Here is a 27,165-nt window from a genome sequence, read left to right on the forward strand (position 1 = left end):
TCACAAAAATTCGCATTCGCAGTGGGGGATACTTCTCTCGCAAAAAGCCGTCATCTATAGAAATGAAATGAAAGGTAGCTATCTAAACATTATTGAACGATATAAAGCGTTTAAAGCAGGTAGGTAGGCACCTATATAAGGTACCGGCATATCGAAGACTGATGCTAATTTTCCGAGCGTGATATGTGCTTTTTTATTCGAAGTAGCTGAGCTGTTTTATGATAAAAATCTTTTTCAATGGGCATTAACGTTACGCAGTGCCGGCGCGACGACGTCCGGATCGGTAGCATCAAATCGTTAACACACACATTAAAGGTAATTCAAAAGCGTGGAATTACTCCCGGGTATTTATAAGGGCCACAGGTGTTACAGCGAGACCGGCGGTAAAATTTTAAGTGATTTTGTATCTGGGGAAAATAATACAGTTATTTTTTTATTGTTAAACTTCGAATAATCTTTGATAATTTTCATTACTTGCGAGTTACGATCCTTTAGCACGGTAATGAAATTCATGAACCGTCTTCGCAACATATCCCATTAAATTTCTTTGATCTGCAATCAGAGCGTGCACTCTACAGTATTTGGTGGATCACTAGCCAGGCACCAATTTATGACTTCAATAATATATATGACTTCGATAATATATTGTAACCTATGCAATGAAAAAATGGACTGATTTCGGATAGCGATGAAAAAGACTACAAAACAAAATTTAATGGAACAAATTTTCTTTGAGTCCTACATTTATTTAGCATGTTTAGAAAAACTTTACAGTGTCATTATTAGTTAATTTGTAGTAGCCATGATAAAAACAGTCAAGCAACTACGCTCGATGCATTGTATATTCTCTTAGCTTTACTCCGGAGCGAAGAAGCTGGACATCGTTAAGTACTTCGTGTTCGCCGGATATATTCTGACCGGATGGTTCTGACCACCCGCCGGCCGGTCCTGCGCGTAATGTGCAGTAGAAGCAGAAAAGAAAGACCAAGAGCAAGGTAAGGGATTGACTAAGCCCTGCGATATTTTAATACTGCTCCCAATTAGGTGATAAATTTCGTATGAAATGCCACCTGTTTGGGATAAATGCCGACAATAGTAGACTTTGATAGCTCACTGATACGACATAGCATAAACAAAAAGAGGACATACCGCAATAGATCAGAATAATGATCGCAGTGGTAAGTCCCCAACACGGAAAAAACGGTAACCTTTCGTTCTGGATATCGGAGCCATCAGTCAAACATGATGAAGTACTGTGTAACAGGGCATTGTTATGCGGAAGCGTCAGTCGAGGCCGGCCGAGTCTGAGTAGTAGACAATTAACCAGAAGGAGCGATTAAAGGAAAGACTACGTTCCGTAGAAACGCGGCACCGCAGTCATAATGGGCGATGGCCCTACTTGACGCTGGCCGAGATCAGGTTCTTTACGTCCCCCGACAAGGAGGTAAGCAATGACGTCAAATGTATATGTCACACCAAGCTCCGGAGTGGCAGTACGAACAAAACATCGAGCGTAGTCGCTTAACTATATTCGCTATGGCTATCGCAAATCGACTTATAACGCTGTTAACTTTTTCTGTACAAGCTTAATAAACGTAGGACTCAAGGAAAGTTTATTCCACTAATTAATCTTTCGTAGTTTTTTTTCATTGCCTTCCGAATGTAGTCCATTTATTTATTGCATACTTTATAGAACAGAAAAATCGAATTATTGCTGCCTGTTCAATTTTCATCACACTAGCTCCAACCCAGCTAGCACCAAATCGTACATCAAGAACCGAAAATTATCGTAAATAAGTCTTAACAAATTCGGAATCGTAAGTAAAGCTTAATAAAGTCTGTCCGAGTTGATTTTCAGTCGTATATAATGTTAGTAGCTGACATACATACGATATTCAGCACAGAGTCGTATAGCAGTACGGAGCGTGTCGGGTTTAATCGGATATTGTCGTATATATTTACTTATATCGATGAAATACATATGTTTATTCCTCATCACGTATATCGCCTCCAAAATACCACGGATATGCCAATTTTGCGCATCAAATACGATTTATTAGCATGTATATATGTACGAAATGCTGATTTTTAACTTTTACATACAAATAAAAATGCTAGCTGAGAACGCAAAAGTAGTCCGTTTTTCAGTAACCCGAGTGTAATTCTATTGCGAATGTAACACTATTAAGCCCGATTGTATGATTATTTTCGTATTAGAACGCTAAAAACATCAAATGAAATTTTCATTAATAATTCACGGTAATACGGCCACAGGCAGCAAGTGTTACCGATGAACCTGAACCACTACAAAAGAGGCAATTCCTCAGTAAAATCACTTCTGTATAGGCTTATGCGATTTCATCGGTCACAAACGTGACACGATACTTTTTCATTTCTCCTCTCAATGCTTCTTTCACAACCTACTTATTACCACTCACTTCGGAATTCTATTTGCTCGCTTTTGACTAGTCACTTCTAACTGCATACTTCACACTACTCACTTCTTACCACTTACCTTACCACTCACTTTTCACTACTATTCATACACTCAGTTATTACTTCTTACCGTTCATTTCTCGCTATTCACTTGCTTTATACTTCGCGATTGATTCTGCATAGGAAAAGGTAAGGGTAAGGATTTTTTGAGTTTTGAGATTTTTATTTCTTCCCATCCTGCTTATTCCTCATTTTTTATTGCTAGTCTCTTCTTGCTCACTTCGAATTATTGCCTTCTCGTTATACATTTTCCATTCGCAGTTTTACAAGGTTTTTCATACATATTTAAAATTCAATCAAGATTCTTTCAAATATTTCGATATCACGTGAATGCGACTTATACAACTGATTCAGGGTCTTGCCCTGTGGCACTGTGGAGGGGCAACGAAACCGCTTTTATTCACTCTGAACAAGTGCTGGCTTACTTAAAAAGTTGTTTATTGCCAATGACAAAAAATAATATTTATAATATCACTAGCTGATTGCCCGAACATACTAGGGACCCCTTCATCTCTCAGCCACTTGTACATCTGCTGTTCTAACGAAAATTCTCATAACGCACGAAACAAAACCCTTTTTCTTCATTTGTACATGTCTACTCCCTTCCTTTTGTCCCTCCGACCTGTAAATCTGTCTTCTTTGTGGTAATCCCTATAAAACGAGACAAAGCTTTTTTACGTTTTTGAACCTCCTCCTTGATAATGGCCACTAGAGTGTCCCAAAATAGCACTATGTCAGAAAACCCGGGGGCTCACCCTTCAAATGATAGCTTAGGGTGTCACAACAAAACTATTATATATGACGTCAACATTGGTTGCCGCGATTTAGGGGTCGCACATTTGAGTTTTATGGAAAAATGGCATTTTTCAGGAGTAAATTCAAAAAAATATTTTTAGAAATGTTAAAGTAGGTTGAAAAAGGTACTTAACTATTTTTTTCACAATCATTGGGATCTGATACATTCATAAAAAAGTTATGATGGCATGTCTGGAGTCATATTTGGTTACAAAAATTTATTAAATTTGGGAAAAATTTAAAATTTTCGAAATTTCATTTAAATAATCATCAAAACAGTATCTCAGAGTAACATACGTATACTGTATTGATAGGAAATTTTATGACGAACAACTTTGCCGAAGAAAGTAAGGACGTATATTCAAATCTCGCTGGGGTATTCACGTTTTTGTGAAGGCGGGACCAAACATATTTTCGCATTTTTCAAATTTTAGTAGTTCCACGTGAAAAAGGTAAATGATAATAAATGATAAAACTTGAAGTATTAATTCTCAACGTTACCTACGTGTTTGATAGGAAGAAATATGCACCTTCCACAGAATTTAGCACCATTTAGGGTCAAGAATCACTTTAAAAAAGTGCGTATTTATTTTAATAGGTACTATGTTTGAAAAATCGTATCTCCCGAAACTAGGGTTGTTTCAAAATGATGCCTAAGCGTGAGCTGTAGAAAATTGATTTTTAAACCTGAAAAAATAAACACTGAAATTTGACCCTTTTTGATTATCAGTAGATGGTAGAATCAGCAAGGTATATTCAGGCAAATTGAAAGGTAATATTTTTCTAGTTACTAACCTGGTAATATAACACGGATAACATATGAAAAGGGCACGTTTAAAATAAAAAAATAAAATATATTAAACTTTTTTTTTAATATCTTAAATACGGCTGCACTTAGAAGCTAATTATTATTTTGAACACGTGTTGTCAAGCATATACGAAGTTGTTCTTCAAATCACATATATGTATAACGAGAAATATAAGAATAATAATAATAAGAAATATAATAATATAGTGGTAACCCGATTTTGTCACTCCCCGATTTTATCACTCCCCGATTTTGTCACCCCCGTTTTTGTCACGTTTTTGACCCGATTTTGTCACCCCCGATTTTGTCACGCTTGTGATTTATCAAAAGCTTAGTTTGAAAATCATTTTCAAACATGTCAAATGTGTTAAAACACTGCGAAAAGAACTGTGTTGATTATCATGTAGTTTTCACAAAAGTTGTTTCTTATCTCCACAACTATAATAGCTAGAAGGTCGCTTTCTTTGGCAAAGTTCTTTATAATAATCTTCTCAAAAATGTTGTAGAACATTGTTTTGCTCTATCTCTTACTGCTTGAAAAATAAATTTTCTATCTTACGTTTAGGGGGGTTAATCAAAGAATCGTTCATACCATAAGAAAGAGCGTTTTACGCTATGAAATTTCTATGAACATAGTTAACAAGTATAATCACCCATTTCGGCGCAATTAAAAAACGCGTGTTTTCATACCTCTGGGACTGCTGTGAACAGGTGACAAATGTCCACAGAGAGGTAGATGTAAGTGCGAAATGTCCTAAAAGTGATCAGAATGATAATAAAAACGACCGTTGGTTTTGTTAAAGATGTGGTATTGGCTTTTGGTCACGGGTTTCGTGCGAAAATATTATATTTCGTTTATTGTCGACGTTTCGAAGGGTATCCCTTCATCCTCAGGACAGCTATTGATTTACAAAATTTTCAACATAGTTATACAAGTCTAACATTTAACATTTAACTACTCACTACGTATGCAAATATTTTCTTTGTCAAGTAATTTGTGTCATTTGTGTATATGAAGTTGTCGGTTTCTCTACACTGAAAAAGCAGCACATTTATAGTGTGGGTTTTTTTGGCTAACTATTGACTTTAAAAAGAACTTACACAGATTTTACCCGGGCACATCGAACACAGATTGAAGAATGAAACTTTTCAAATGGCTGTGTGAGATGGCGAAATTTCAAGAAAAGATTGCATGGAACGCTTGGAAACTAATAAAAACAGAGATGGCGTAGCTAAAGAGCAACGTCTTGGCTGAGAGTTACGATCAGAATTATTGAGCGAGAGAGTGTAAAATGCCAGCGTAGGTAGAATTCAAATTGTCGGTGTCGGTTCTAAAATTCACTGTAGAATTGTCAGAAAAGATATGGCACATTTCCAAAATTTGTAGAGCTTGAATTCTACTGTCTTGGTCTATGATTTTGACTCTGGATAAATCAAAATTGTGATCATGTTCGATAATGTGAACCATGAGTGCAGTTTTCTTAAATTCATCTTTTTTGTTTTCATTTTGTCCAGAGTCTGACTGCTTGAAATCTTGATAACGCTTTATCAAAGATCGATGACCAGACAAACGTTGCTTTAGTTGTTGTGTCGTAAGTCCAATGTAACAACTTTCACAATCTGCACAGGGAATGCGATATGCGATTTTTCAGTGTAGAGAAACCGACAACTTCATATACACAAATGACACAAATTACTTGACAAAGAAAATATTTGCATACGTTGTGAGTAGTTAAATGTTAAATGTTAGACTTGTATAACTATGTTGAAAATTTTGTAAATCAATAGCTGTCCTGAGGATGAAGGGATACCCTTCGAAACGTCGACAATAAACGAAATATAATATTTTCGCACGAAACCCGTGACCAAAAGCCAATACCACATCTTTAGTGATCAGAATGAAATATATGTTGTTCGTTCTAAGTTATCTGCAAAAAAATAAAAATTAAAAAAATACCCGATTTTGTCACTGTCCCGTTTTTGTCACCCCTAAATTCATCATGGGGGTGACAAAATCGGGTCATTACTGTATTCAAAATATTCATAAAAGTCGTTGTTCTACAAAATCCTTTGATAAATGTTGCACCATTTCAGAAAAAGTCTCAAAATGCGTCAAATCATCACTATTTTTCCAAAAAAAAATTCGAAGTTACCATTTCCTGTATATTTTAATTTGACATTTTTTCCTGACTTTAGAACATAGTGAATTTTTTTTTCATTGTTTATTTTTTCATGTTAAAAACTCAATTTTCAAACCCTCACGCTTAGGCTTCATTATGGAGCAAACCTAGTTTCAGGAGATACAATTTCTCGTACATTGTACCTATTAAAATAAATACGCCCTTTTTAAAAGTAATTCTTGTGCCTAAATGGTGCCAAATTCTTCGAAAGGTGCATGTTTCCTGCTATGGCTGGTAAATGGCTTGGTAATGCGTACCATCGGTGCCTTGTGCACTGGGCATAAAATAGACCCCACAGTGGTTCATAGCCTCTTACCTAGCAACTCCTACCCCAACCTCCTCGTGGTACCAGCCGGGATACGAGCAACCTCGGGTGGAGATCGGGTAACCAACCCCGGTGGAAACCAAGGTCGTATGCTGACAAGGGGGGAGGGCTCCTTCGAGCTACGTTGGCCCTCCGGCGATACTGTGGGGTTGGTTGCGGGCTTTGCAAGCCTGAACCACTAAAAAAACCAAAGCAATGGACTCCGTAAGTAATAATAATAACTCTAATCGGAACAATCGGCAAAGACCCAGGCGACGAAAACGGACTAACGATTGGAAATTAGGAACATGGAACTGTCGGTCTCTAAATTTCCTCGGAAGTACCCACGTGCTTTCTAAAGAAGTGAAGAGCCGCAAGTTCGACATCGTAGCGCTGCAGGAGGTATGCTGGAAAGGAACGATGGTACGTACGTATAGAGATGGTCATACCATCTACCAGAGCTGCGGCAATACACACGAGCTGGGCACAGCTTTTATAGTGATGGGCGAGATGCAGAAGCGGGTGATCGGGTGGTGGCCGATCAACCCCCGAATGTGCAGATTAAGAATCAAGGGCCGATTCTTCAATATAAGCATAATTAACGTGCACAGCCCTCACCTCGGAAGTACCGATGATGACAAAGACGAATTCTACGCGCAGTTGGAGCGTGAATACGACCGCTGCTCAAGACATGATGTCAAAATTATCATCGGGGACTGTAATGCTCAGGTTGGTCAGGAGGAGGAATTCAAACCGGTGATTGGACGGTTCAGCGCTCACCCGCAAACGAACGAAAACGGCCTAAGACTTGTCGACTTCGCCGCCTCCAAGAACATGGCCATACGTAGTACCTTCTTCCAGCATAACCTCTACCATCGGTACACCTGGAGATCACCCAACCAGACAGAATCACAAATCGACCACGTTCTGATAGATGGTCGGCACTTTTCAGACATTATCGACGTCAGAACCTATCCGGGCGCTAACATTGATTCGGACCACTACCTAGTGATGGTAAGGATACGTCAAAAACTATCGGTTGTGAACAACATACGATACCGCCGCCCGCCACGGTATAATCTAGCGCGACTGAAGCAACCAGAGGTCGCCGAAAACTACGCGTTATCTCTCGAAACCGCGCTGCCGGAAGAGGGAGAGCTGGATGAAGCCCCTCTTGAAGACTGTTGGAATGCCGTGAAAACAGCCATTAACAGCGTAGCGGAGAACGTCCTAGGCAGTGTGGCACCGAATCGACGTAACGAATGGTTTGACGAGGAATGCCAGCAGATATTGGATGAGAAGAACGCAGCGCGGGTACAAATGCTGCGTAGAGCCACCCGTCAGAATGTGGAGCGATACAAACAGAAGCGGAGGCAGCAAACCCGACTCTTCAAGGAAAAGAAGCGCCACCAAGAGGAGAAGGAGTGCGAAGAACTCGAACAGCTGTACCGCTTTCACGACACACGGAAGTTCTATCAGAAACTCAACGGATCTCGCAAAGGCTTCGTGCCGCGGGCCGAAATGTGCAGAGATAAAGATGGAGGTATCTTGACTGATGACCGTGCGGTGATCGAAAGGTGGAAGCAGCACTACGATGAACACCTGAATGGCGTGCAGGCGGAAGACCATGATAGCGGAGGAAGTGACCACATTGGTGCAGCAAGCGACGAAGATGTGCCACCCCCATCGATAAGGGAAGTTAAAGAAGCCATCCAGCGGCTGAAGAACAACAAAGCAGCGGGAAAGGATGGCATTGGAGCGGAACTTATTAAAATGGGCCCGGACAAGTTGGCCGGCTGTCTGCATCAATTGATTGTCAAGATTTGGGATACGGAACGACTACCGGAGGAGTGGAAAGACGGGGTTATCTGCCCTATCTACAAGAAAGGTGATAAGCTGGATTGTGAGAACTACCGAGCCATCACTATCCTGAATGCCGCCTACAAAGTGCTGTCCCAAGTCCTCTTTCATCGACTATCGCCAATAGCCAATAGATTTGTGGGAAGTTACCAGGCCGGCTTCATGGAGGGTCGGTCTACAACAGACCAAATCTTCACCCTGCGGCAGATCCTCCAGAAGTGCCGCGAATTCCGAGTCCCCACGCACCACCTGTTCATCGATTTCAAAGCCGCATATGATAGCGTAAACCGACAAGAGCTATGGAAAATTTTGGACGAAAACGGCTTTCCGGGTAAGCTTACTAGACTTATCATGGCTACGATGGATGGGATCCAGTGCTGTGTGAGAATCTCGGGTGGATTGTCGGACCCATTCGAATCTCGCAGGGGACTTCGACAAGGAGATGGTCTTTCCTGCCTGCTATTCAACATTGCGCTTGAAGGTGTTATAAGGCGAGCGGCGATCGAAATGCGGGGCACGATTTTCAATAAATCCAGTCAATTTATCTGCTTTGCTGACGACGTGGATGCTGTCGGCAGAACATTTGAGGCGGTGGAAGATCAGTACACCAGACTGAAACGCGAAGCAGAGAAGATTGGATTGCAGATAAATACGTCTAAAACGAAGTATATGCTGGCGGGCGGGACCGAGCGCGACAGGGCTCGCTTGGGCAGCACCGTGGTAATCGACGGGGATGAGTTCGAGGTAGTCGACGAGTTCGTATACCTTGGCTCGCTGGCAACAGAGGACAACAATACCAGCCGTGAGATTAAAAGACGTATTATCAGCGGAAGTCGGGCCTACTACGGACTCCACAAACACTTGCGGTCGAACAATCTGAGCCCCCGTACAAAGTGCACACTGTACAAAACGCTAATTAGACCGGTTGTCCTCTACGGGCACGAAACGTGGACATTGCTAGAAGAGGACCTACGAGCACTCGGAGTTTTCGAACGGCGGGTGCTAAGAACCATCTTTGGCGGAGTGCAAGAGAACGGTGTATGGAGGCGAAGAATGAACCACGAGCTCGCGCGTCTCTACGGCGAACCAAGTATTCAGAAAGTGGTTAAAGCTGGACGGATACGTTGGGCAGGACATGTTGCTAGAATGCCGGACAACTATCCTGCAAAAATGGTTTTCGCATCAAATCCGGTAGGAACAAGACGAAGAGGGGCACAGCGAGCGAGGTGGCAAGACCAGGTGGAGCGAGATCTGGCGAGCACTGGGTGCCCGCGGAACTGGAGATCAGTTGCCATGGACCGAAACAGATGGAGAAATTATACTGCGCAGGCCTTGTCATAAGACGTTAGGCCAATTAAGTAAGTAAGTATGTTTCCTGCTATCAAAAACGTTAGTGACGTTTAGAGTAAATAGTTCAAGTTTTTTCATTTACCTCTTTCACATGAAACTGCTAAAATTGGAAAATTACAGAAACGTGTTTTGTTTCGCCTTTAGAAAACGGTAAATATCTCAGCGAGATTTAGAGATACGTCCGTACTTTCTTCGGCAAAGTTGTTCGTCATAAAATTTCCCATCTATACAGTATAGTATACGTCGCTCTGAGATACTGTTCAATACCCTGTTTTGACGTTTATTTTAATGAAACTTCGAACATTTTAAATTTTTCCCGAATTCAATAAATTTTTGTAACCAAATATGACTCCAGACATGCCACCATAACCTTTTTATGAATGTATCAGATCCCAATGATTGTGAAAAAATAGTTAAGTACCTTGTTTCACCTACTTTAACATTTCTAAAAATATTTTTTTGAATTTATTCCTGAAAAATGCCATTTTTTCATAAAACTCAAATGTGCGACCCCTAAATCGCGGCAACCAATGTTGACGTCATATAAAAGTTTTGTTGTGATACCCTAAGCTATCATTTGAGGGGTGAGCCCCCGGGTTTTCTGACATAGTGCTATTTTGGGACACTCTAATGGCCACCCTTTTTTTTGGGAGGGGATTTGACTACTTTGTCCATTAATTTGAACTTTTGTAGTATATCCCTGTTTACCGTACGTGCCATGCAAGCCAATTGCCATTATAGACAATTAGTCATTTGCTCCTGCACGCTCCCAGTTAGGTATAATATGGTTTATGAAACCGATAACCTTCCCGGGATTGGCAGACCAAATTTCACTAGGAGATAAGCATCTCTTGTCAAGAAATTTAGCTCTGCTCGTGTAAAGCGCACTACAACTGCAGAGCTGGTGCTCCGACGTTTTGCTTTCAAGATTGCAGAAGCGACAGACATCATTTTCAACACGACTCATGTTCTTTAAATGATGTCTACTCGGACAGTGCCCTGTTACTAGGCCGGTGTATGTACACAGAGCTCTCTTGTTGAGCTCTATGAGCTTTTTAGTGGTTTTTACGTTTGGATTAATGAATCTTTTTGACTGGTTACAACTTCTGACAGCCATCCAATTGGCCGTCACCTTTTGTTCTTCCCAGCGATTAAGTTCCATTTTGATATACCGTTCTCTTCCCCATTTTCAGAAATTCCCTCTTGTCGTCCAGCTACTTGTGCAACTGCTATCGTTCCTAATGTAAGAGAAACGCACCCCTTCACCCACATTCTCTCCCCTTGAAGAGACCGTCTCCCTCTTCTGTCAACTCCCCTACGCTGATTCAAACAAAAAATTTTTGAAAGTAACAGTACTGAACTAGCTGGCATAGTTTTTGTACTAGAGCTAATTAAAGGCAAAAAGAACTGAGTACTAAAAATGTTTAATAACTCTGTAATGATTGAAATTTGACCATATGCGAAGGATTTTTTTCGTAAAATGTGGTCCTCTAACACCCCCTGAAATATTTGCACTAAACTATTTAATACCCTGTACATGGAATTATGCATAATGCGTCTCCATTGCATTCACGAAACTATATTTCTTTAAAAAATTGAATCTCAAAATTAAAAATTATACATTTCCTAATAATGATATGATATGGAGAAGATCCTCAGAAAAGATAAAAAAACTCATCTCAGAAAGAGACATCCTGGGCACCAAATAAAAAAATACGAACTTAAAATTTTCCGAAAAGGAACAACTTCATAAAATTTGTACAAAATTGGAGCTCGTTTAAATATAGATTTGACTTTTTTAATGGAGTTGCCGGGCTATATTCTGTTATACAAAACTCATAGAGAAGCACGCGCTAGTGTGCCAAATCGAATTTGCACAAAAATTAAGAAGCTAGAGCTAGCACAAATAGTTTAAAAAGCTAGAAGACTGCCGAAGGCAACATCGTGCGCAAGCAAAGTCTCGCAACAATAACAGCAGAAATACTTTAACGAAAATGACATTAATTGCATCTCGGATAACCATAACGGCAATTATGTCAGCAATCTCAATTGCAATGGCAACAACAACAACAACAACCATTCCAACTTTATCAGGCCGTCAAAGTGCCGAAACAACCGTCTCCTTCCAGAGAGAAAACTTCCTGCGGCAGCGAAAGATCAGTTTTCGAGGCCGCCGTCGCCGCTACCGGTTTACTTTACTATCATTCGACGATAAAATTTCGAAAAGGTAAAATTCTAAACCAGCACCCAGCGAATGATGTATTTCCTTGTTCTGATCCTGCGCACTCCCAAGCCAACCTGACGCTGACGTTGGCTTCCTGCCACGGCCTGGATGTTGCTGTGCTGCACCGGGCGAGGCGTGCTGTTTATACCGGCGAATTGTTACCTGAAAATTTTGCACACACCTTGATGAAAGATTTTCCAGAGACTGACGTTATCCTGGACTTGTCGACATCAGGAAAAGGGTCCTGAAAGTAAGATGACAAAACTAAAAGCGATGTTTTTAAAGAAGCTGACAATTTAATGTATTTGCTATTCTCTCAGGAAACATGCAACATATTTTAGGGAAATCTTATTGCATAAAACTTGAACTAGTTTAAAGCTTTCAGTTTTCTTTTTTCTCTACGCTTATGGTTATCTACACAAAAATTAAAACACCTGTCAAAATAATATACTAAGATGTATATATTTAGCTTAATAAACTGCCGGTAATTTGATTTATCAAATTGAATTTTTTTAAATATTTTCAAATTCTTCTAATCAAAATGTAACTATACAAACAATGAACAATGCAAACTACTTATATTAGTGACGAATTTAAAATTTCATCGGGTATGAGTGCACTAGCACGCTATTGACAAAATGTTATGATTGAAGTTTCGTTCATTTAGTGAATCGAGCCACTGTGTATTGATCCCACAGCCAGCGCTTCTGGTAGTTGAATTAATGACTTTTCGACAGCATTATGTTTGTTATAAATTTCTCTTTCAGCGTCGAAAATTTAATCCGCTTACACCTACGCGATCGCAATTTACAGAGTTTGGTGTGCACGGTGGAATCAAATTGATTCTGCACACCTACATTGAAAATTCGACTACATCAGGCGGACAAAGCTAGCAGAAACTCTAAATTTTCCGAAAACAACCGTAAGTATTGTGTACAAACCAAACCGCGAAACATTAGAACAATCATTAAAGCTGCTAATGCAAACGGAAATCTACATTGAAAGAGGCTTATATTGAGCTCGCATTTTAATTGCTTAATCTGATAAATTGATGACTCGATAATTGAATATAACACACCGAATTACCTAATTGAATGCTAATATGTTTTTTTTATTCAAATTCCATCGGCATCGAAATATAAACAAAAAGTTACATTAAGTAAAATTAATGGTAAAACACATTTAAACTTTTATACATTCCGTGCGTGCTGGGCGTAATTGAGGCATTTCACGCGAACTGATGAATCGATCGACAATGACGTTCTACGGTTCGAATTAACATGTACATATTTATGCACTACGGCAAAATACGTCATTTATACTGTCGGTTTAACTTTTGACTTCAGCAAGCAGAAATTAGAAGAATTTTCTAAACATATAAGCACACACAAATTGTCAGATCGATTAATTTAAAGTTTTTAAGTACAACAATTCTTTTTCATGTCGTTTGCATTTCATTCATTGTAAGGCAGGCCATTTTTTATCTGCTATCTCCGATATTACTAATTCAGTTTTGTACAGTTTTCTTTTATAACTAATACTAATATATAAACTAATTTCTAATATCGGTTCCAAAAATCTAGTGAGCCCCTCTACAAAAATGCTTCTGGCGATATTCACTTTAATGATCTAGGAAGAACGTTTCAATTAACCACACCAAATACAAACAGCGAGTTAGAGTAACCAGAGGTAGTGTGCGCTAGAGCTACCAAATTTGATGCCGTTGTCCTCGAAGAAAAGTTAACTTCTGGTAAAGCGGTGCAAGATACTGCGATGAGCTTGTGTAAAAACGGACACGAACGATGAATGAAAAGCCGGCCAAAGGACATCCGAGGCGGCTTCGTTGTAAATGGGTGACGGAAAAGTAGCGATTCAAACCGTAAATATATCGAACACAACTGTTCAATGACACGCGCAGTTTATTCATGGCAGCAGCGCTTAGTTTTACATGCAATATTTCACTGAAGAAAAGTATGTACAGCAAGATTAGCACCTTGAATAATTTCATCTTGGTAGCGGTCAGTGTTGCAGCAGTGCAGTGGTGCAACGCAATGTTCGCAAAGCAGCATAAATTTTACCACATTGCTGATTAATCATGCTATCACTGTGATGCTATCCCAGGAGAGGTCTTCACGAAAGAGATACCCTAAGTTCATCGCACTAGCAGTAGATTTCTCAAAATAAATTTCAATTCCTTAAAATAAAGATAAATTGAAAAATAAACCTGTCTCGATTTTGTTCAAAACGTGACTGTTTGTACCTTTTTGGAAAAAATACGCTTTTTGAACCAATAACCGACTCTAATGATAATCAAAATCATTATAGTTATAGCAGATCTAATGAAATCACTTTAATGTAGTTTTCAGAAAAAATATTCAGTAGAAGAACAAATTCTCTTATAATTCCAAAATCACGAAAAATATTCGATTTTCGAGTTGTTATGATATGAGAACCAAATAGACCACAGCATTTTCTATTTTGATACAAACTTCAAGACGCATGTTTTGATTTTTAAGATCCAATTTTTGAAGAAAAATACATCATTGATAAAGCAATGGAGGCGCATGGCGTTTTTCTGAATTTTCTTATATGGTTCTTTCTAGCAAATATAATTTAGAATTGTTTTTTTCCTTGCTATATTTTTTGGTAACATTTCAACTAAGCACACTAAGGACGAAATAAAAGTAATCGAAAGAAACCGATTGGTATGGAAACCATCAAAATTCATTCGGAATTGGCTGAACAATTGGAGCTTAAAATCTTTCCTTTTTCCATGAGGGCGAATGGAGAATAATACCCGTGATAAGACGAAGTTTTATGAGAAATTTTTTTTATAGTCTTTGACCATAATTTTCGGGATCGAAATATATTTTTGAAAAATTCATATAAACAGGTTAGACACAAAATGATTCAGTCCATCGTATGCTACGTCACTATAAACTACTAGAGGACCCGGGGTGCGTTGCTACGCCATTCTAAAAAGGGGGTACATGCATAATCCTGAAGATTTGATTAATTGTAATCTTGCAACCAAGAGCTTTCTTTTTGACTACCCAAGATATTCCTAAATCATGCCGCAAATTTCTAATCAAACGCAGCAAGTCCAACATAACGATTTGGGTTTTATTACCAACCCTTAAAATGGTAATGTTGGCAAAATCGTAATAAAATATCAGTGCAGTTCGATTGAAATCAGTTGAAAACTGATCAGAAACCATAAGCTTAGTGTAATCTCAACATTATTTTCTTCATATTTTGTTTTCAACAATGTATTTCCTCTTCAATTCTGTTTTTAAAATAAGTACCGTCATCCGGGGATACTTGCAACACTTTTGAACTTTGACTTAGTATAACTTTCGAAGTATACCGTTTGGGTCCAAGTGTAAGTAACCAAAACTTGTATAGTGATGAGTACTTTTGATTTATGATTATGAGCAAAAATATAAACTAAATGAATCTGTAGAATGAACCGCAAATAGGGGTGTTGCAAGTTACCCAGTAAACGGGGTTACTTGCAACACTTTTCTGATTTTGCGCTTCTTATGATTTTATATCTGATTTCAAACCGCGAATGACTATTTTGAGATATTTTGAATGTATTTGTAGTAAAACAAGACATACTGAAGGCATTTTTTGTTCCCCAATTTCGTCTATCGCTTGCCGTTTCAAGGCACGTGGAATTTTTCACTGTTTTAATTTTCTAGAGATGGCAGTAGACAAAATAACATCGTACAGATGCAAACTTACTTTATACATACTGTCTATTACGATAACTATCTATTTTACAAGTGCTGCAAGCTGCGCCATATTGGAAGTAACAACACGAATTCATCGTTTCTTCTCCAAGTTCAAAATATAAACCAAGCTCAAAGTTGCTATTTGTTAGCTTATATGATGCACTTACTGTGTACAGGAACCAAACAATAAAAAATAATTCCATGTTAATGAACTGACGCAACTTTACACATCCATTTTTCCTACTCTGAAAGTGAAATTACTTTCCAATCGTATAAAAACAAGCAAAACAATGATGTAATGGATTAAACTTAACTAAACAATAGGTAAACATCCCTTCTTTAAAATGGCATTGGGTACATATGGTTTTGTTAACAAACAAATGCGTTAGAGCTATCAAAAGCGCGATGCGCCAAAGTGTTTCAAGTAACCCCGGTGTTGCAAGTATCCCCGGATGACGGTATTATATTATCTTACTTTTAAATCTTGTCTCTAGAAACCCCCACATGCCAAATTTGGTTCCATTTGTTGATTAATAATCAAGTTATGAGGAAATTTCGGTTTATTTGTATGGCAGCCCCCCCCCCCTTCTTAGAGGAAATAGGGTTGTCAATCTACCATAGAAAAAATTTTTGCCTCCAAAAACCTTCACATGCCAAATTTGGTTCCATTTGCTTGATTAATAATCAAGTTATGAGGAAATTTCGGTTTATTTGTATGGCAGCCCCCCCTCTTAGAGGAAAGAGGGTTCTCAATCTACCATAGAAAAAAATTTTGCCTCCAAAAACCTTCACTTTCCAAATTTGCTTGATTAGTTCCCGAGTTATGACGAAATTTGTGTTTCATTTGTATGCCCCTCCCCCCCTTCTAGAGGGGGAGGGGTCTCAAACAACCATAGAAAAAAATCCTGTCTCTAGAAACCCCCACATGCCAAACTTGGTTCCATTTGCTTGATTATTAGTCAAGTTATGAGGAAATTTTTGTTTTATTTGTATGAAAGTCCCCCCACTTAAAGGAAGGAGAGGTCTTAATTTACTATAGAAAAAATATCTGCCCCCGAAAACCTTCACATGCCAAATTTGGTTCCATTTGCTTGATTAGTTCCCGAGTTATGAAGAAATTTGTGTTCCATTTGTATGGAAGCCCCCCCTTCTAGAGGGGGAGGGGTCTCAAACCAAATTTCCTTCTCCCAAAACTCCGGAATATTTTCAACAAGCCATTTTTGTGTTTTGTTTGCATTATGAGCAGGTGCTCCGTCGTGTTGGGAGATGAAATGACGGTCAGCGGCAACCTTCTTCATCCACAGGACCACAACATCCTTCAGAACCTTCAGGTATACATCGGCTGTTACCTTTAGACCTTGTTCAATGAAATACGATGGCTTTACATCCCCTTCGCTAGAGACTACGCCTAGAACCATCACGTGGGTAGGAAACTTTGTAAATAAGAAGTCCATACACCCGATTTCCCGACCTGTGAACCTCATTGATCTCGCTGGATTATTTTTAATCATTCTTTCCACTTTTATGACCCTGTTCCGTTTAGGGGTAATGGAACGGCATTTGTATGCCTTCCGGGTAGGTGTGTAGGATAGCTTATCAGTTTTCCAAACCTTTTTTATTTATATAGTACACTATTCTTTCCGACACTTTTACCGACCGAACTATCTCCTTTACGCTTGCACCGGCGCGCAATAACACGGCGACGGCTGACCGATTATGTCATTCGTGACTTCTGCGGGGTTGGGATTTAAACCCGGGTACTCGGCGTGAGAGGCGTGAATGCTAACCACTACGCCGGGACTGACCCCTATCTTTCAGTTTACTCAACACTGTTTGTTTACATATGATACCCAATAGTATAAGCTATTCTGAATATTGTTTCGCAAGCATGAGAAATTGATATTTGAAAGTTACTGCAAAAATTCATCACGCATCCTGTATATACGGTATACCTCGATTTATAGCAACTTTATTTTTATCCTCGTTATGTTGTATCGAAGACAAAATGAAATTTATTTATGTTTGAATGAAATCGATTGCTTATGAAAGAGGAGCCATTCAAACCGTTAACTTTCAAATTTTATGATGATTGAACCATCTCAAGCCTATCCAGCGCCTCCACGTGGCGATACCCGGTAATGCTCTATGTATTAAGTAGCTAAGCTAGGAGGTGCGATGCTGCGTGGTTCCCAGCTGCCTGATTTCAAAACTGCGATTTTGGGCAAACGGCTGAGCCACACGGCCTTATTAGGAGGTAAGCATTATATGTTAGTCTAATGATTTCTGACTTTAGTTTTCAAAACGTCGCATAATGTCTGTAAAAGGATTGATTACGCGACCTTCTGAAAACTAAAGTTAAATTTGTTTCGTTTTAGCTCATCAAACACCTCCTACTGTACAGTGAAAACTTTGGCTGTAACAAGTTTAAATAATGCACATGGATATCAGATGAAAATGTAACCGATCGTTACAGTAGGAATAGATATTTTTTTATTTTGTTATGCATGTCTAGATAAACGCACAACTTTTTTTGAATCCTGTACTAAGCATTAAACACATTTCAAACATAGGTACGCCACAGCACCGATGGGTAAACGAGTAACGGCACAAAAGACAATGCGGTCGACAAACCGCCAGATCAATTGAAAAGCACCTTTGGGCATTTTGGTGAAACGCTACTGAGTTTGAGTTATAGTCGCGAGAAATGATGAAGTCGCTGCGGCTAAATTGGGCCCATTTTCTATAGTGGTGTCTGTGTTTTTTTAATCCAACCAGCCGAAATAGCCTGCACAGGGATTAGATGCTTTTCAAAAACAGATCAAAAGTGAGACCGATGAATAACGTGTCGGTATTGCCTAGATACCGGCTAATTGAAGATAACTAGGTTTGGAGTAACAGCAGCTTTCTGCAGGCGCTAGTTTACATTGAATCGTACATATACATTAGCACCAGAAGCAAGTGGTTGTCACTCAAATACTAGCTATGTCAACACGATAGAAGAGTTTCAGGCGCAACTGCATCACATCTTGGTAGTAGTGTTAATAAAGCACCATTTGCTGAAATTAAAAGCAAAATGCTGCAGATTGCTAGTGAATGAAAATTGATTTAAATTTTTTATATCAGAGGGGATTTTTTGTGTTCTTCCGTGATGAAAAAAGTAGAATTGTTCTGTGACATCATATTCACAGCTATTTAGTTGCTAGAATAAGTAAAAGGTATCATAATTGTGTGTTGTCCAAACCATCATCAAGAGCGGATACGCGTAAACGATTGCTGCTGGTTTTTTCGGCCTGATTACGAGCCAGTGGAAAAACAGTGGTTTTGATGTTTATTGAATAAAATTTAGCAAATTACTTACATTTTTATGAAAATAGTTATAACACATTAAAGCTTATGAGTACTACATTCGTTTCAGTATTGTTATATAGCGGCAAATTTTTATTTAGGAAAGCGCAGCTAAAAAGGTAATGTATGCCGAATTTAGTAGCGTGCTGGAAATACCCTCCCGTACCCTAGAACGAATAAAGGCTACATTTCATAACATTTAACTCGCATTACTTGACAAACTTGTTCAACAATACATTGAAACAAGGCTCAACAACCACTTATGCCAAACGTATGGAGATTATACCAACAATGCTTGCGATTTATGATTATCTCCGAATGGAAGTTTTAGCTCCAGATAACTTTTGTTTACACCATTGCATAAATTACATGCACAAACACCATCATACCGTCATACAACCATTTCCCGTTGTTATTATTCTGTACTGCCTTACCCGACAAAACCGATTTAAATAACCAGCTTAATTTCTTTAGGCATAAATTTACCCTTCACCATGACGGGTACGACTCTAAGTAGAGCGTCTATTTGCTACGATTAACTCACCCCGCTTGTTTTCCCCTACTGCTGCTACTGTTGCTGCTACAGTAGTCCACCCGAAAGTCTGCCACCACAGCACAGAAGACTGGCAATGGAACAAGGGCAACCTTTTCGCTAAACACGATAATGCTGACCCCGTCATCGTCTGTTACATGGTTAACATTTTTTAAGGTTGGGTGAAACGAAATTAGACATTTTGATTCGGATAATAAGCTTATAATCCCCCGGTTTGTTTAATCTGGGGGAAAAAAAGAACGTTGCCATTCGCATTCTGTGCGGTCCACGTAGCACTGACAGTAGAGCCATCGGCTTTAGTTTTTCATGAGGTCAAAGCTTAAGATATTTTCGAAACTAACACCTGGACTAAACACAGTGCGCTTAATTAAGATGGCAAAAAACCGCATTTTTACTCTCAGGAATGGACCAATGATGTGGAGGTAAAGGAAGGTTATGAATTTAGACAGTTTTGGCAATTATAAGAAGTGTTTCAGCGACGAAATAACTATTTAAGTCCGCACGTAGCAGACTCATAGTGATGCTTGAGTTGTCCTTGCATCATCAGAACTAATCACCAGCATAGTAGCATAGTTGTTTTGGATGTTTAAAAATTATAAGTAATAAATTTATTTCAGCTAAACGAACTAAAAATTAGCCAATTTAATGAGCCATGCACGGAAATATCTACATCTTTAAAATAATCAACATAATGCTCAAATGGGTTATAAACACATAGATTTCACCCCCGATTACGGGTAACCCTGAAAGCGATTTCGTTGAAACCGCGCGCAAAATCCTTTTTGCTGGCACTTTCTGATATCTATAATTTCAATTGGTTCACTTGTTGAACACCTCACTCATCCATAACCCTTCTTGTGGAGCACTTCGCTTTCGCGTTTGACCTTTCCGTGTATATACATAAATCGCACCGGATGGTACGGTGCGGTTAGCGCTAACCGCTTACCGCCTTGTATTTGCAACCCGAAAAACCTTTCCCATTTCACCTTGTACAATGGGCGTCTGTTTCAGCAACAGCCAAACTTCTAAACACGATACGCCACGGTAAATGGTGAACTTTACACCCTTTTCAAGCACATATATAAGCACGTCGGAATGAAAAGCTATAGGTAACCATCGGCCGTGTGTATCACAAAGCCGACCGTAATAATTTCAGTACTCGTGGAAAATTAGCACAACTCCATAGGTTGTTCAAGGGAAAGTTTTTTCCTGAATTGCCTGATATATATTAAAGTAGCTAGCTTCGTTCGAATGACTAATGAAACAAGAGGGACATGTCTGCTGATAGCAATATTCACCGGTCATAGTCGAAGTTGATTGAAGTCATTACGTTGTGCCACCTTATCGAGCTTCCTGCATATCCAACATCCAAAAAGTTGAATGTTCTACCTACACAAAAACCCATCGAAAGTTGAATGAGTGTCTTTCCCTTGAGCTCAACTCATTTCACTTTCCAGCATAAGATGGTCATAAATTACATATTTATGATACATACAAAATTAAACTGTTAATATTTTAAACCTTATTTATAACTGGATGGAAAAGTTTCGGAGATTGGAGGACCAAAGCAAATATATGTTTTCGGTTGTCGTTACATCGTTATCGCTGCGGCTGTGGCTAACATCAATGGATCACGGCAAGGATTGTTAATCTGACGTCAAACTTTCAGTTCCATTTATAGCGAACGCGGGGTTGTAGAAATACAATAATTAATCTCATTTCTGAGATAATTTTATACATCACCGACGTGCAACAGTTGCTTGGAAACGCGTCGACTGTTTCTGTTTAGGAAACTCTTTGCCAGCAAAATCTGGTTGAAGTTTTTAGATTGAAATTTAGTATGTTCTGCTATCTATTTTTAACCCGTTGCCAAAGATTCAGTCAGTTTATACGATAATAATATTCCCTGTGGCATATGGTTTTAGATTGATGGCACCAACGAGATCTCAGTCTGACTATAATTATTCTGTTTGCTAATTTGAATTTCGGCTGAAAACTATCTGAGGCAAATTTTGGATGCTGCTTAGCTTTTAGTCTAATCGAAATCTTGGATGGTTATTTATCTCAACCTCATCAAACTTTCAGTAGCGTTTCCAAGGACTAGTATATCAAATATAGCCGCATCAAATCTGCGATTTGGAAAATGTTTATTACCTACGCTTGTTGTACGATGGCCTGAAGTAGACTGAATATAAAAAAAATAAATAGATGCATATATAGTGAGACCCTATCCAAGCCATGCTTTCATTATGTATAGTGGTAATTGCATTCCTCTCCTGTAAATTGTCGGCACTTGCCGGTAAATACTTCCGACTGGAAAATCCGGTGCATGTTCGTCGTTTGGCGCCTTCAAATCACCCATCCATGCTGACGCATAACTACATGTTTATGTAACAACACATACCTAGCATACGACAATACGCATACATTCATTTAGCTAAATGAACGCGCTCGGGTAGGATGGATAGATGCATCTCGCCAGAGACTATGTTCGCCTAGATCAGGGGTGCCCAGGTATAGGCATGGTGCGGGCCAAACGAGATCGCCTAATGAATGTCGCGGACCGCAAATTCTTCTGGCCATTCCTGCGCATAGCAAAATGCAAAATATGCGGCAACAAAAACCATTTCCTGGGAATTACCACAAGATTTAAACCGGAAAGCATTCGGAACTACAAAATGCACGAGGCATTACGGCTGACTTGAGTGACCCCTGTGTCATCAAAAAAGTTACTCATAAGTCCACCATGCTCAAATCAGTCCGCGGGCCGTACAAAACAACTTGAAGGGCCGCATGCGGCCTGCGGGCCACAGTTTGGCCATCGCTGGCCTTGATGAACACGTTTCATACTGTATGAATGTGTCATTATACAAATAGCCATACGTTCTCATGGGAGGGTGAACCAAACTGTTGAAACCAACAAAAAACTTTTGCCATGTTTCCTGGGTGGAAGCGAGAATATGTATGCTATTACGGATAATGTTATATACCTAGATGTAATTAAAATTGTAATGTAATTAAAAAATTGCCTGCATTCAAGAATCTGAAATTAGATCAGTACTTCTTAGGGAATGAAAATTTAAAGAATTCAAATAAGAAAATTGTATGCTTTTGCCTACAATTTTTCTAGATCCTTCGCCCACTGACCAGCAGCGCTTTTATGTAAAAAAATTACTTGCATCCAGTAAGTTTGTTTCTGTAAATGCAAATAATTTTAGTCCTGGAGATGGAAGGTGATAGCTCTATTGTTCATCCAGTGACCCATTTCTAGAATGCCTGGATATACACGTACATTCCGAGGTCGCCTTCATAAACAATAAGCCCCGCAAGGATATTTTTACATATCCATACTTCCAGAATAATTTTCATTATTCTGGCACGTATTTAGTTGAACTAAATCATAATTGCAAAATTCTTCTAGACCAATTTCATTTTGATGCATAAAAGAATAATTTCTACCGTAGCGCCAACTACATGTCAAATGAAATCACTTTTCGTCAATAAATATCGAAAATAATTTTCGATAATTGGCATCTGGAAGAATTTTATCGGGGTTTATCAGGTTTGCTTTGTTTCCATGACATGTGTTTGGAAACTACTTTAACTTTGAAAATGTATACTTATCTCCTGTATACTGTATACTTATACGCCAATCGACATGATCAGCATACTACAGGAAAGAACAAACACTAAACAGTACACTCGCGCAAACTATATCAATAAATACTTTGATTTAACACGGAAAATTTCTAGAAAAACGGAGCGTTCGAATGACAACAAACAACCGGAACCGTGCTCCCAAACTCTCCTACAATTTTTCTAGATCCTTGTGTCGGAAAATTCAACAAGCCTCTAGTCCTTACTTTCCTTTATATAATTACTAGCTGACCCGACAAACTTCGTATTGCCACAAATTGAACTGTGTTGTAAATAAATCCTGAAGCTCGGATGACCTTTATCACAAACTCGAGTTTTGCAAGTTTCTGAAGAATTCATGGGTGTTTTAATATACAAATTTTCCTCACAGAAAAACAGAAAACAACTCCCCCCATTGCTCGCGGCCTGTGTCCGTCTCGCCCTGAATCATCTAATGTTACTATTGATAGTTTCTGGTGGTCTTGTTATTGACTGTTTTATGAAAGAGTCTAAAATTTCTCGAGTTCGTTTAGTTTTTGGGTTACGCAAAAATTTCTCTTTTATTTGTATGAGAGTCGTTAACCCCCTACCACAGGGGTGAGGGATCTCAAACCATCATGAAAAATTCCTGCCACCAAAACCCCCCACAAGCCAATTTTGGTGCCATTTGCTTGATTAGTTCTCTAGTTATGAGGATATTTGTAGTTCATTTGTATAGGAGCCTCTCATTATTGAAGGGGGGAGGGTTCATAATTCCCCCCTAAAGATGGGAGGGGACTCAATTCATCATAGAAAAAATTGCCTATAAAAACACTCACATGCCAAATTTGGTTCCATTTGCTTGATTAGTTCTGGAGTTATGAGGAAATTTATATTTCATTTGTATGGGAGCCCCCCTCCTAAAAAGGTAAAGGGTCCTAATTCATCATAGAAAAAATTCTTGCCTCCAAAAACACCCACATGTCAAATATGGTTCCAATTGATTGATTAGTTCTTGAATTATGAGGAAATTTGTATTTCATTTGTATAGGAGCCCCCCCCCCCTCCTTCCTAAACTGGAGCGGGGTCCTAATTCACCATAAAAAAATTCTTGCCTCCAAAAACCTGCACATGCCAAATTTGTTTGGTTCCATTTGATTAAATTGTTCTCGAGTCATGAAGAAATTTGTATTTCATTTGTATGGAAGACCACCCCCCCCCCCCTCATAAAGGGTAAGGGGTCATAATTCCCCTACCAAAGAGAGGAGGATATCAATTCACCATAGAAAAAATTCTTGCCTCCAAAAACGCCCACATGCCAAATATGGTTCCATTTTATTGATTAGTTCTCGAGTTATGAGGAAATTTGAATTCATTTGTATAGGAGCCCCCCCCCCCCCCTCCTAAAGTGCGGAAGGGTACTAACGCACCATAGAAAAAATTCTTGCCTCCAAAAACCTTCGCATGCCAAATTTGGTTTCATTTGCTTGATTAGTTCTCGACTTATACTTAGACTTAAAGGTCTCTAACCATCATAAGAACCTTCCCTGGCCCCAAAAACCTCTACATGCAAATTGTCGCGCCGATTGTTTCAGTAGTTTTCGATTCTATAAGGAACATCCCGACAGACAGACAGACAGACAGGAATCTATTTTTATAGGTATAGATAATAATACAGAAAAGAATCATATCGAATGCATCCATACCATAATCGAAACCATAATGCATCATCGTAATAAGCGTAATATAGGAGGGCTGAAGAGAATGTCTCATTGTCACTTAGATCCCTTTAAGGGGACATAAACGACTAAAACTTTTAAAAATCTGTTTTTTTATTTCAGATTTTGATTCTGCAGTCTTTTCCGCTTATTTTGATACTAATTTTGTAATGATCCGTCCACGAGAAGTGGCCGAAAAACAATCATATACCTAAACGTTCCAGTGCGGCGTGGAACAACCTCGACGGAATAAAACGCCGCTCCCGAAAAACCACGATTTTCAAACTTTATGTAGCTTTCTCTCAGAAACTATTCAACGTATCGGAATAAACTTTTTTTGTTTTGTTGGTAGTAGCTTGACAAAGACTTTTATAACTTTTGAGCTTTGTAAACGAAACACAACCAGAAAAAAAGAAAGAAAAAGAAGACCAAATTTTATGTTTTCAGTCATCTTTTCTTCTTCTTTTTCGTTTTTCTCAAGCTGTATTTCGTTTACAAAGCTCAAAAGTTATAAAAGTCTTTGTCAAGCTATTACCAACAAAACAAAAAAAAGTTTGTTCCAATACGATGTGTAGTTTTTGACAAAAAGGTACAGTCAGTCCACAATCATGGGTCCCACACAATTCTGAGTCATTTTAACTTTAACTGCCGATAATGCATGAATGTTATGCTGATTGATTGACAAAATTGTTACTCATAGGTAGAACTAATAATTTGATTTATTATTAGGTGATATTAAAACGGAAATTAGCAGCTAGAGCTAAAATGACCCACAATTGTGTATGACCCATGATTGTGGACTGACTGTACATAAAGTTTGAAAATGGTGGTTTTTCGGGAGCGGCGTTTTCTTCCGTCGAGGTTGTTCTACGCCGCACTGGAACGTTTACGTGTATGATTGTTTTTCGGTCACTTCTCGTGGACGGATCATTACAAAATTAGTATCAAAATAAGCGGAAAAAACTGCAGAATCAAAATCTGAAATAAAAAAAAATAATGAAATTTTCAAAATTTTTAGTCGTTTATGTCCCCTTAAAAAGGGACAAGAGAATTTTTTGTAAAAAAAATATGGGAACCTGAAGATGTGGGAATATTTTAGACTAAATGTTGGGAGAAAAATGCTAAATGATTTTAAATCGAAAAAAAATAGGCAGCACCGTTGCTAAACAATAACTACAGACAAACAGACACTCGCGTCCATTCAAAAACTACTCATTTTTTGAAAAAAGCATGTTTCGCAACATGGCCACACTGCGACGCTCAAGTGTTACTTCATAGTTTTCAGTATAAAACCATACAAATGTAAAAACCCTACACCATAAAACCCTTCAAATGTAAGCTATTCCGCAACATGCATAACAGAGGGTGCTGGTGTACAAGCAAAATGTGTAGGAGGATGCTTTTTAAAGGAATTTCTTCTATGTGTCATGTCATTCATCAGTGCAATAACTTTCATTTCATTTTACGGGCAATTTCCTTCAAAAATGGAAAAAAGAGTTTGTCTCTAATTCTAAAATAATCCAGAAAATGGTGTGGTGTGAGATTTCGAAGGGTGCGGTTGTAGTCGCGAGCGCTTAGAATTAAACCGTGTGTTTTTCAGTGAAATTCAGTAAAGCACTGCACTAGAATAGAATGCCATTGTTGTCTATTAATGGTCAAATATCGTGATAGGTTCAGAGTTTTAGCACTGACGAACTGACATGACACATAGAAGAAAATCCTTTAAAAACCATCGTTCTACACATTTTGCTTGCACACTAGCGCCCTCTGTTATGCATGTTGCGGAGTAGCTTGCATTTGCAGGGTTTCATGCTGTAGGGTTTTTACATTTGTATGGTTTCATACTGGAAACTCGAAGCAGCACTCGCGCGCCGCGGTATGGCCATGTTACGAAACATGCTTTTTTTGAAAAATGAGTAGTTTTTGATTGGACGATGGAATTAACACGAGTGTTTCGTCTGTTTGTCTTTGGTTTTAGACACCCCATCGACATCTCTATATCGAGCTGCAGTGAACGTCAGCGACAGCATGTCCGGGGCTCAAAATTTGACAGCGGGCCCAAATCAGACTGCTGGCAGTTGAGTGAAACGCAGTGCTGAATTGCTATCTCATTTTCGCACACACGAGATGTTGGCGGCGAGAACATGGTTGTCTGCCATGGGCTTGGTTTTAGATTAAAC

General features: G+C 38.9%; 1 protein-coding gene across 1 annotated transcript in view; it reads left to right on the forward strand.

Moving 5' to 3' along the window:
- The window catches only part of LOC128740402 (uncharacterized), a 166,082-nt gene that overhangs the window by 80,086 nt on the left and 58,831 nt on the right, over positions 1-27,165 (forward strand). The window contains exon 2 of the mRNA XM_053835943.1: positions 11,834-12,020. Coding sequence (XP_053691918.1) covers positions 11,834-12,020 — 187 coding nt within the window. The remainder of the gene's footprint in view (positions 1-11,833; positions 12,021-27,165) is intronic.

This window comes from Sabethes cyaneus, chromosome 3 (genome assembly GCF_943734655.1).
Source record: "Sabethes cyaneus chromosome 3, idSabCyanKW18_F2, whole genome shotgun sequence".
Classification (NCBI taxonomy): Eukaryota; Metazoa; Arthropoda; class Insecta; order Diptera; family Culicidae; genus Sabethes; species Sabethes cyaneus.